Raw genomic sequence first — 12,506 nt, forward strand, 5'->3', positions numbered from 1 at the left:
TTTTAATTACAGCTTTCGCTTGTATGAAGGCGTATCTCTGTTTTGAATCTATAATCATTTCATGTGAAACAAAGGCGCACATTACAGAGGGTACTGGATGGCTTCAGTGCGTGAGTCCCCTGCCAACAGAGCGTCATCTCTTTGCACGAATGTCAAACCAACGAGGATACAGAGAGCACTTCCGGTTGACCTTTCACGGTAAATGTAGTTGTTGTCACGTTTCTGGTACCCATATGTCAACGTGAATTGTTTAGGGTGGATTCAGTTCATTGGCAATAAACATATTGCTGTTTCACGTTATTATTCGTTTTAGACGCGTTTTAACCCTAAGTGTACGCTCAGCTTCCGGTGCACTTGCTGCTTTCTCCTGTGGAGCTTGATAGTTGTTGCAGACAGGGTCGATTCAAAAGAGAGCGAGGGTCTGTAAGTGTCATACATTGTAGCATGTATTTACTGTTCATTCTGAATTACGTTAAACGTATAAATGCTGTATTAGCAGGGTTTGTGCCTGTGCTAAAGGCGTTTGGTTACCTTTCTCTAAATGTTTGACTTGCTTGCATGTGTCAATCAGCTGCTAAATTAGCTAATGTTAGCTTGGCTAGCTCAGAGGAGAAAGTGTGTTAGCGGTCGTTGTGACAGCTCGTCAGAAATACAGAAATAAACCGTTTTGCTCAGTTTGAGGTTATGCTAGCTCCTCTGTCGTGTTGACAATACAGATCTGATCAACAATAATATGAATAAGAGAGGAGAAACAGCCAAGGTTATTTAACCAGTCGAGTGGACGTTTCCTTCTTTTGAGACGTGACACCAAACTCCGTTTAAAAACGTTTAAACATGTTTCACTTATGCTCAAATATGCGTCATGAAATATTGTGACTGTATGTATTAGTAGGAAAACTCGTTTCATTTTGTGTCGGCTAAATGCTATGCATAAACTATGCTGATATTCTTACCAAAACACAGCGTGTTGGTAGCAGCATTAAGCATATTAATAGCTTTTTAGGATTTTATATACACAAGAAGAATTTGATAGAAGTCTTAGCTTGTGTTCAGAGGTGTTTACACCTGTTTCAATAAGAAATAGGTTAGTTTGCTTTTTGTTTTTTTGAGCGAGGATCCCTTTAAAGTAATTTGGAACATAACTGGGCTGCAACCTTGTATGCAGACAGGGAATCTGTTTAGGAAAATTCAAGAAAGTGTTCGGTCATCCTGTTGTTTCAGGGAAGGCCTGTATACTGCTACTGCTACTGCTACTCTGTTTATATATTGGTACCATATTGAAGAACTGTAAGTAGTTTTGTGATGATTTCTTTTGCTTGCCACAAAATGACATCAAAGTGCAATGTGACTGACCAGTTGCTGTCATGAAGTGACTTGAAATTCTGAAACTTTCTTCCCCTTCTACCTGTCTGCCAGTAGCATTGAACTTGGATATAAACAAAAAAAACAAACAAAGAAAAAAAACCAAAACAAAACAGAGCCAGGACTGGAGAAGATTTGTGTCTTATTGTCACGATTCTTCCAAGATGGATGTTGGAGTGTCCAAGTCCCATGTGTTTCTCAACTACAGTCCCAGAGCCTTCTTCTCCCAGTGAGACACGCATCTGCATGGTGGTGCCGTGTGCTCCTCGGTCCTGCGTGGTCCCAGTACTCTTCACTGTTGGCTTACCTCCAGTGCATTCTGTTCCCGTGTGTGAGGTGTAGTTTTAGCAGTGTGACATTAAACGTCTCAGAATTGGATGTTCATTGGATGATGTTGATTTACGGAATGGCTGGAGGTCGCCCAACTACAGTATTCAGTATGTTCAGCAGCTTTCAGTACATTATGTATGGTGGGCAGGGTCAGGGCTGCTGCAGTTTGGCTTGGTGCATTCGAAGAAGCGCAGTGCTGTGTGTGTGTGTCCAGTGTATACACTAAATGTTCAATCATTTAGGAGACTTTATTGCGTGTATGTGACTGCTTGTGCACGTTTTTGCCGGCTAATGATTTTGGCAAGTGATGTGGTCTGAGATAATGAAAGGCTACATTGTAAGAATCTCCTGCAGTGGTTCTCAAAGTGGAATCTCGAGACCTCCATGGGTCCTTCATTGTTTGAGGGTCCTCGAGGAGATCTCACACAATAACGAGGAACACTTACAGTTCAGTGTTATATACTTGAGTGCAAATTATCTCAGTTATAGAATCACTACTGTGATAGTTTGGCAAACTGTCGTGCAGTTGAGACAAAATTACAGCACAAGGTCCATTTCTACAGCTTTCATTCATCGAGTGAGTTTCATCAGCAGATGGAGGAGTCTGTGAAGCTGGTTCCTCATCTAATTCCAAAGTCATGAATGAACTTTGACCCATCAGCAATATGGATGTTAGGTTCTGAAATGTTTATACTCCATTACAGCTGCTGATGAAGGTTATGTGATAGCATCAAAATCCTCGGAACTGTCAGTTACTGGATGACATTGTTTCTCAGATGCTGTTTTTAAGAATGAACTTTGAACTTTATAATCTAATTTGACAAAAAAAAAAAAATCTCTAGGTTCTTATAGCAAGATCGATTTGTCCAAAGAGTGTTTGGGAAGCTCAGAGATGGACTTTTTTGTCAACTGTGATCTACCTTGTGCTGTTACTGAGACAATTAATCACCTCAATAAAACAAAATAATTGACAAGCATCTGCTAAAATATGTCAGTAGGATAGAATTAAATCAACTAACTCCCATACTGAAAATGTTTGAGAACACCTGATGTGTTTTGACTTCAGGCTGGCTTCTGCTTTGACCTTTGTGCTGCATGACCGTAGCTGCCCATCAGTTCAACGAAACAAAAAGGATCGTACGTGTCACCGGCTAATTCATTCTGACTGCAGTGAGATAATTGCACCGTTTTGCAAAAACAACAGCGGAGTGTTGTAACGAGGCATTTCATAGATGGGACTCGATGAACAGGACTGAACAGAAAGTGTGAGGGAACGCTCACAGTCAGTAACACATTTGTCTTGATTGTGTCTAGGTGGAGCATCCCGCTGGGTGCACGGCGTGTCATGGAGGCAGTGAAGGAGGGTCACAAGAGCACCCTGAGCTCGGGCAAAATGGTGGCTCTGGCTGCGGGCCTCTCTGTTGGGGCCACAGTCGGCTACATCGTCTATCGTCACATAAGCAGCACCAACCACAGTGAGTATCTGCCACTCTGTTGACGGCCATTTTTACACCAAATTTGTATATATTTGCGTATTACAAATTAGAATTTTCTGTGTACTCTTTAACAAAGCTATCAATAATGATTGTATTTATTACTGTTTAATCTGCAGATTATTTTCATGATTAATCCTGTAGTCTGTCAAACGTCAAAAAAAGAAGAAAAAACAATTAAAAACATCTCACCTGCTCAAATCTCATCTCAAATCCCAGAGCCCAAAGTGAAAACTGCGTCTTTTCACTAATCACTTAATCCACTCATCATTGCAGCTCTGTTCACTGATGACCTTATCTTTGTCTGTTTTGTCATTAAGGTGAGGAACCCAGCACTGAGGTGTCCAAGATGGTACTTCCTGTGGAGGTTTATAGGAACATATCCAGATACCAGGCCACGTTTTTGGACATGGTGAGTAGTTCAGTTTCAGATAATGGACAATATTATAATGGATTCTGACATTCATATAAATGGACATTTGCCTAGAATAACTCTGTATGTTGTATGTCTTTCTGTAAGTTACACATGCTATATGGCTAACTTCACATGAAATACACCACCCTCTATACTTAGAGCTTCCATTCAGAATATCACTTCTTATTTGATTTGTGAAATTATTTATTATCTTCCCTCTTTTCACTCCGTTGTCTTATTCTTAGCGACATTCTGTTTTCTGCTGCTGCAGGAAGACCCAGTTTCCAGAGCTCAAAGTTAAATCTAATTTTATCTCCATGGAGATTTGATGTTGTACCTCAGGTTCAGTGCTTATGTTGGTGAAGATGATGTGCATCCAGGAAGGGAAAAAGTTAGGTTTAGTTTTCGCGTCTTCTTTTAAAGATTGTTTTTAATAATGCATATTTTATTAAGATGTGTTTATTCCAAAACATTCTAACTGACTGAACGAATTGGATGGTAGTGATTGTAATGGGACCCTGATGTCCCATCCATATCAAGCAGGTCTTAATGTTTTTGTCTCACAAATCCAGCTGGTGATTGTTTAAATTCTAACTGTCTGCTCTTCTGCTGTCTCTTTTGTTCCTCTCAGGTCTCCCAGAAGTCTGGAGCTCATGTCAGGGTTTTGTCAGATTCAGGGGAGGCTGGATGTAAGACGGCTGTATGTTTCCTGCTGCAGGGCTCTAAGGAGCAGGTCTTGTTGGCCCGCTGTGTCTTAGAGAACCTGGTCACTGATTGTGAACCGGTTACTGAGGCTTTGGAGGTTCCTCAGACTGCTTTTGGACGTATAATAGGTACCATCCAAATGTTGAGGACAGTCACATTGTAACGGCTCTCCTATAAGCCGCTTGCTGTTGCTGGGCCGGCGTATTATTGACGCATGCCGCTGGCTTTCCTTTACATATCAGACACGAAATGGCTACATCTATCTCCGTGATTTTCTGGTTCTTTTATTTACAACAACATTCGCATTGACACAAATCGCGTATTTCCTCTTTTACCGCCGTGACCACGGTCAAAAAGCTTTATGCTTCCCCTGCCAACAACACCTGTAGCCCCTCGCAACCTTCCGGTTTATAAGAACTTCCTCTGCCCTTTACCGGCAAATGCCACCCAGTGTACGAAATGTGCATTACAGCTCAGTCATTATCACAGGAACACAAAAAGGGAAAATGGGCTCTTGCACACATTGATTCCTGGACCTTATTGGTTTTCCTCAATTAATTAATTGAGGGATTTTTGATGTCCGACAGATCCTATCTAATAAATGGTTGGTTACATGAAGCGACCTCAGTACCATTCTGAAAAGGTCACATATTTCTAGCTAAAAAAAAAAAAAAAAAAGGCTGAATGTAGCTCAGAAAAAAAAATTGCTGTATGGGCACGGACTCATCGTACTGTAAGTGTGTGAGTGTGTCTGTGTGTTTGTTTTTCAGGTCGTGGTGGAGAGAGCCTGAAGCTGATCACCAGGACCACAGGGGCCAAAGTGTCTTGTTCCAAAGAGAAGACGCATGGCCCTGGGGCAAAGGGCAGCGTGACAATCACAGGAACCAGACAGGAAGTGAAACAAGCCAAGGTGAGCGGGATTCCCACATTTAATTTACCCACGTGTGGTCAGTTCTCTTATTAAATGCAACTTCACATCTGTTTGCAGGAGCTGATTCTAGAAAAAGTCAAAGAGGACATGATGGTTAGAGCAAAAATCTCCCAGTCATCTTCCCTGCGAGAGAAACGCGGCCCTTCTGCCATGAATCAGAGGCCAAACAGCACAGAGACTGAAGCGCCTGTGGGCTTGAACAACAACCCTCCCTACTCCCAGACTGAGAAAAATGGGCTCATCCTCTCCAACGGCACCACGGGAGAACCAGAGTATGTTTGTGACAAGATGGAGGAGCTGAAAATCACCAACACAGAAGACAAGAAGGAGGACCAGAGTGATTCCACTGACTCTCTTTCTGAAATTTCCAAGTTTGAAAGTGAGGTCTCTTTCTCTTCTCTTCCTAATTGAGAGTTGAAAAGAATATTCCCTCTGCAACTGCCTCACTATGATCTGTCTTTGAATGTGATCTTGCCATACAAAGGTTGTGTATTGTTTCTGTGTCTTCTCCAGTCCCCAGTCCAGACCTGAGCTTCCAGCCTGATGAACATCTGGAGGTTTATGTTTCTGCTTATGAGAACCCAAACCATTTCTGGATCCAGATCCTGGGGGTTCGTTCCCTGCAGCTGGACAAACTGACAGAGGAAATGAACCGCTTCTACAGCAGTGGCAACCTCACTGTGAGGGCAACCCCTGTTTGTCTTTACTGTTATGTTGTAAGAAAAGGGTCCTATTTTGACAGTCATCATCAGATTTGTTAACTGTTGTACTGGTAGGCACCTCCCTAATGGGGTGTGGGACGGTAAGGGAGAAGGATGATGCAGTGCAGCTGTGTGTGGTGGAAGGAACAGGTGCATGCTGGTGCGTAAGAAAAACAGGAAGTGAGTTGTTGTAGCCTGGTATGGTAGTTCAGTCAAATCTGACCAGAAAAACATGATACACATGTTTTCAGATGTGACTCACACTTCCTGGGGATAGTAATAATAGAACTTAGTAATAATAGAAAAAGATACTCCTAAAACCTCCAGAACCTGCCTGAGAACCATCATGTTTTCTCCAGTATCACAGTATCCCAGGGGTGTCTGCACATGCATGGGGACACTGGAAAAAAAATTGGTTGATATCTAATTCAGCATACTAATACATAATGGTGATAATTTGCAGAGATTTTAAAAACACGAGCGAGAAAACAGGGCTCAAGTTGTAGAGTGCAGCTAACTAAGTGACTCCAGCATTATACCTCCTGCTAACTTCCAAATTCCCTAAATTATGAGAACCGTGGTTCCAAAACTTACAGCATATCTGATTATTTCCCAGATAGAGGTAAGATAAGCAAAGAATATGGTTATAGGAGTATTCACACCAGTTCATTTGGTGGGTCCAAAGGGAAACAATGATGCACTATTGCATTATAGTTCTGGCTGAGTTCTTGTGTGTGCTGACTTTTACAAACACACCAAGGGGAATGAACATGAAGTTCTACAGACTGACATGGAACCTTTTGATTGGATGGTTTTGGTGAACGTCATCTTGCATCATCAGCACATCGTCAGGAAATCAAATTCTGAGAGTTCACATGTGATACTTTAATCTTTCTGATGTATATATTTATCTTAATAGCTATCTGTCCTAGGAACTCACAAAGAAACAACTGCTGAACATTATTAGTATTATAAGACTGCAAATTGATCGCATGTTGTGAGACAGATAGGGAATTGGCAGAAGGAAAGGAAGAAAACAAGGTGTAACAGTTGTGATTCAAGGTATAATGTAACTGGCATCATTTTCACTCACTTTAAATAGACATGAACTGAAAAAGCACTCTGAATAGGATACAAATACAGCTGTTTTAACAGCTTTTGGCCTTTTTATCAGACTTGTTTGCATACACGTGTATCTGTGCTGTGTGGTAAGCCTGTGAACCTGTACTTGTCTCAGCTCCGTCTGAGGTGGGCCATCAGTGCCACAGTTTGAAAACTCTCTGATGTTTAGAGCAGGGGTGTAAACAAACTCCTCTGATTTCCTGTTGTGCAGGAGCAGAAAGTCGAGACCATTGTGGTGGGGGACATTGTGGCAGCTCCATACCGAGACCACGGCACATGGAACAGGGCCAGAGTGCTTGGAGTCCTGGCCTCTGGACTGGTGGACCTTTATTATGTTGACTTTGGGGACAACGGGGAGCTGCCCAGAGACAGCCTCCGCCGTATGAGGTAAGAGTGGACATTCCATGCGTGATAGTAAAACATCTGGCAGAGTTTATGGAGACTCTGCTACCTCCTGGCCTTCATTTGATGTTTGTTTCGGTTTGATCCACACAACACAATGATACACTTTTCTGAATGGAGCTTAATGTCAGTTTGGTCAATGGTAATATGTACTGTAGAGAATTACGAACTTGTTTGTTGACACTTGCGGAAGATTGCGCAGGAACTAGGGGTTCTGGTCTGCTGTGATTCAGCAGTGCATGTTACTGTTATGTTATTAACAGCTTTTGCCGCATTACCATTTCAGGAGTGACTTTCTCAGCTTGCCATTCCAAGCTATAGAGTGCAACTTAGCCGGGGTGAGACCAAAAGGTAAAGCTCTTTTCCTAACTTAATCACACAGGCATATTACCAAGATAAAGGTGACATTCAACAAATGTTGTGCATTATTCTGGAATCTTAATTGAATGCTCTCAGATGTTGTCCCTTTTACCTCAAATGATATGAGTATACATTCTAAATTGTCCTCCTGCCGTTCCTCAGGAGAGGCGTGGACTGAAGCAGCCTTGGATGAGTTTGAGCAGCTGACACACTGTGCCTCTTGGAGACCCCTGCAGGCCAAGCTGTGCAGCTACTCTCATACTGAGATCTCCTCCTGGCCCAGTGTCAAGCTCTATGACAACAGCGAGGGCAAGGTCAGCTAGAGTTTTATGTCTTATTTATCTGTTCTGTCCGCACACAGCTTGCAAAAAGGTTGTCTCTCCCAGACTGTAGATATTGGTGAGGAGCTCATAAGGCTGGGCCATGCTGTCAGCTTCCAGGAAGTGGTGAACGGGAGGACTGAGGGTGACAATCTTGGCTGTCTGCAGAGGATGCTGGTGAGTCACTGTGAACAAACATTTGAGGACATCACATTAGGCTCTGAGAACTTTCAGTGGATATTTTCCACCATTTTATACATAGTTACTAATAACCAATACACAGATTTAGCAAAAGAGTCATCTACACAGGCTAATGAATTGTGATCTTTTTCGTTAACTTTCATTTATTGAGGAAGTTTTATTGAGGGCAGTGCTCTCTTATTCTGCAACACTTTGATCACATTAATACCTGAGTGCTGCCCAGTACGACCACAACTGATGTGATGGTCATTGTGCAGCTGCAGTGAAACAGCTGGGATTCAGGGATTTGCTCAAGAGTACTTCAGTTGTGGTAATGAGGGAGGAGCAAGCGCTGCCTTCTCACTTTCCTCACACAAAGTTATCCTGCTGGTTCAGGAACTTGAACTGATGACTCTGGTCACAAGCTCATTCCTAACCTTTAGGCCGCTGCAAAAAGAACTTGCAACTTGACTTGGACGTAAACACTAATGACTTGTGACTTCAATTATACTGAAGCCTTATGACTTTAAAATACTTGATGCCTTTCCTTAAGCCCAAAGATGAAAAAGTACGTTACAAATCAGCCATTTCCATTCATTTCCTGAATCTACCAACTTTAATGCCATAGGTCCAAAATTAACACCCCCCAAAGTACCAAGTGTGGGAAGGGTTTCCTTTGGGTGAGTAAATCTCAGAAGGCTGTCCTCCACACTGGTGACTCATGTAATAAAAGCTGCACTGAGTGAATCCTCTGTTTTGGTATCATTTACGTGGCGCACTGCTTCTGTCCTCTGCTCTCTGTGTCGGAGTAGGATACGGACAGGGGCTTCATGGTGCATTCAGGTACACATTGCAAACAATCAACCTCGGGATGCAAAATGTGCAGGTTTAAAACTACTGACAGAGATGCAACGTCTAACTTTGTTCGACATTTTAAGTTGCGCAACGAATGGTAAATTGAGTCTCTGGTGTTAACATGGCATTACATTTGGTGAAGAGCACCTTATGACTTGTTTAGGACTCGGGACTTGACTTGAGAAAGACTTGGTCCCATCTCTGACCACAACATGCTTTTTAAAAAAATCTCTTAAATGCTCTTACTTGATTTCTTGAATTCTTGTTCTTCTCTATGTAGGATGATGTGATAGGAGCATCATCGGAGCTGAGCCTCTCCTGCATAAGCTTATCAGGTGAGCACAGTAAGGGGAAGTCAGTCAAGATGCACTGCGTCAATATGGGGGTTGGTGGGGTTGATTGAATGCACTTGGCTACAAAATGAAGATTGCTTTTCTGAGCAGGCATCATCAGCGTCCTCTGTAAAGTAACATAATTCCAGTGTGAAACACAGTCCCTCATCTCCATTCGCTCACACTTTTGCCCACTCAAACCCAGCTGAAATGATTCACATTGTTCAGTCATCACGCGCTCATCCTGACGTCTGTGTGCCAACACTGCAGCTCACAAACTCACAACCGCTTCTCATCCGGTGAATTGTTTATGCGTTTGTGATTTAACCAGTGATGATATGATTGAGGGAAAAATACTGATGAAGGAGACCACAGACAATGAAATATTGAGTCCACATAGAACCGCGGAGAGCTTTTACTCCTGTCATAATACTGGGCAACACAGACATAAAGAGGATAAAGGAAGAGGTGACAGTGGCATTGTTTGGAGTGAGAGCTGGTTGTTTGTTGACAACAGTGGCTGCAGCAGTGATATTATTTACATGGGACTCTCTGAGCCTTTGTAGAAACATTTTTCAGCCTCATGAGTAAGAGCGAGATCAGCTGGGAAACAGGTAATAGACCACTGCCACCACACACATGCCCTCAGCAGAAGTGAAGATGCTCGAAGGTATGGCAAATATTGATTGATTGAGTGGAGTTGGAATATACGATATAGGTTATAAATATTGGATGAAGATAAAAGGGGAGTAGGAGCAATGGTACATCCAATGACAGAGTCCAGTTCTGATGCAGCAGGTAAAGCAATTCAAATAAAACCAGAAGAGGAAGAGAGGTGGAGAAGTGCAACTGGAATGTAGAGTCATCATGTTCACAGACCAGAGACAAACACAGACAACAGACTAAAGCATTAACCCACGCCCACAGACGGTTACTTACACAGGTACAGGTAAATCGTGAATTAGAACTCCCTGATTCACAGACTTTGGGTGATTTCAGGAAGAAGGTAACACATGAGTAGGCACAAATATCTCCTCTGGATTCCTCACCGGTGGCACTGGCACTCAAATACTGGACCCTGTGCTTAAAGTAACATCTGGTTGTTAAAAGAATATCCCTTCAATAAATTTAGATATGGCAAAACTGACACTTGAATTATAGTTTAAGTTTGCATATTGCATTTTTTTTATGTATTGGAAGAAAACAAAAGACAGAGATGCAACAAAAATCCTCAGCTGGACTCAAACTGCAGAAGTTGCAGTTAATGGTCAGAGGCTTGGACATGCCATACAATTATAAGCACTCTTGTAACTCTTCCGTACTGACTCTATAATTACTATTTCCCCTTTTTATATAAAACCACACTAACTGATATTTTTATGAGCAGCTGCTCAAAGGATCAAATGTATGGGGTCACTTATATCCACAGACTGACAGAGAAATATCACCCACTCTTGCAGTTCTCTGAAACTCTATGCAGTGTCTTAGCATCTCTTAACTTGTTTTGATTTTTAAGACCTGCATATTTGTTGATGGTTTAGTCCATTAGTTCTCCACTGGGAGGACACTGAAGCAGTACAGAAGGGGGTGAGCAGGGGGAATACTGAATGAATACAACAAACTGGATGAGTTTTATCTAAACAAGACAAACTTCTCAAGTATCTGATCAGACAGTAAATTAACAAGACTGAGAATTTGAGAACAAATTCAGTAGCCGACTTCAAGTACTTAAAGGTTTTCAGTTCTTGGTGCTACAGATACATTTGTTACATATCTGTTAACAATGACATTGTGATTGTCTGTTAACGTTCTGCACTGTGATAGATAAAAGTCCAGTTGTTGAAATTGTTGGTATAATGACTGTTAAATAACCAATAACTGAAATGTTTTCTTTGTGTAACTCAGAAGCTGCCTCAATCTCAGGAAGCGTCGATGATGTCATAGAGGATGAGCTCCTCTGAGACCAAAGACATACATAAATATTCAGGTATTGTTTCCTGGCCTAATAACTGACTGAAGAATGTATTTGTGACCACTGAAAGTATAATAACCTCTCCCCTCATCTGCCAGCACTGACATCCACTTCTCTGCATCAGTTCAAATGAGATGAAGGGGATATTTCCTTGTTCGACCCAAACTCGACCGTTTAAACCGTCATCGTGAAGCCTTACCTACTTAATGAGCCACAGTGCAACGGTTCTTCCAGCCATAATTCACTTTATTGTTGTTACTTCAGCACAAAAGAATTCTTGTGTTTGGCCTTTATGCTGTTCGGTTGTACCCAATGCTGCTTTGCTTTTTTGTGTTGTTGCTATATTTTGTGTTCAAGTAGTGAAGAGAAGGAATGAAAACAGAATGCCAGTATTATTTAAAAATAACAAAAAAAACAAAACACTGTGATATTGGAAACAGAAGGCAGCTGATTAGCTATGTTTTTTTTTTCTCTTTACGTGTATGTGTATTAAGATATAATGGCCTATATACTAGGCCTCAAAAAGTATTATATTTTGAAATGAAACCATATGGTATAAATGAATGTGGTCCTCGGCTTGTATTCAGTATTAAAAATATGGCATCTACTGTATCGTTAACTAAGGACAGAAGGCAGTGGTAGCTTGTGTAATAGACTGCACTATATATAATAAAGGATTTATTTTATGTCACAAGGATTGTTTGTCTGTTACTTTAAAATGTTATTCATACTATAAATGTATATTTCACATGAAAATAGATAATGAAGAGCAGTGTATTGAAAATGAAGATCATGTTCCGCCATTGCTGCCTTTACCAGGTACTTAGACGAGGGTACATTCCGTTAGCTTAAATGTAAGTATGTTTTAGTGTGTGTACATGTGACTAGCTAGTACATAACTGATACAAGTGACTTCAGTGTAATACAGCGAGGTTTACTATGACTATTCCCTTTGTGCATGTCGGTGTTGCTTTGACACATGAAAAGTGTTTTTCTATTCAACAGGCCATTCATTCATTTCCATTA

The 12,506-nt window shown here is 41.5% G+C and overlaps 1 protein-coding gene across 3 annotated transcripts; it reads left to right on the top strand.

Moving 5' to 3' along the window:
• Positions 1–222: 222 nt before the first annotated feature.
• On the top strand, positions 223–12,171 carry tdrkh (tudor and KH domain containing). 3 transcript variants are annotated; one of them, XM_046378363.1, is made up of 14 exons: positions 223–423; positions 3,007–3,167; positions 3,506–3,597; positions 4,232–4,433; positions 5,076–5,215; positions 5,294–5,615; positions 5,750–5,916; positions 7,271–7,446; positions 7,748–7,812; positions 7,984–8,135; positions 8,208–8,318; positions 9,457–9,511; positions 11,414–11,495; positions 11,579–12,171. In XM_046378363.1, exons 2-13 carry the CDS (start codon positions 3,038–3,040, stop codon positions 11,467–11,469), a joined length of 1,668 nt encoding a protein of 555 aa, XP_046234319.1. In that variant the 5' UTR covers positions 223–423; positions 3,007–3,037; the 3' UTR covers positions 11,470–11,495; positions 11,579–12,171. The 3 variants fall into 3 exon arrangements, with proteins under 3 accessions (XP_046234319.1, XP_046234321.1, XP_046234322.1); XM_046378365.1 differs by having other exon boundaries at positions 223–419; XM_046378366.1 differs by lacking the exon at positions 223–423 and adding an exon at positions 1,512–1,591.
• The last annotated feature ends 335 nt before the right edge of the window (positions 12,172–12,506 follow it).

The sequence above is a fragment of the Scatophagus argus genome, chromosome 21 (genome assembly GCF_020382885.2).
Source record: "Scatophagus argus isolate fScaArg1 chromosome 21, fScaArg1.pri, whole genome shotgun sequence".
NCBI lineage: Eukaryota > Metazoa > Chordata > Actinopteri > Scatophagidae > Scatophagus > Scatophagus argus.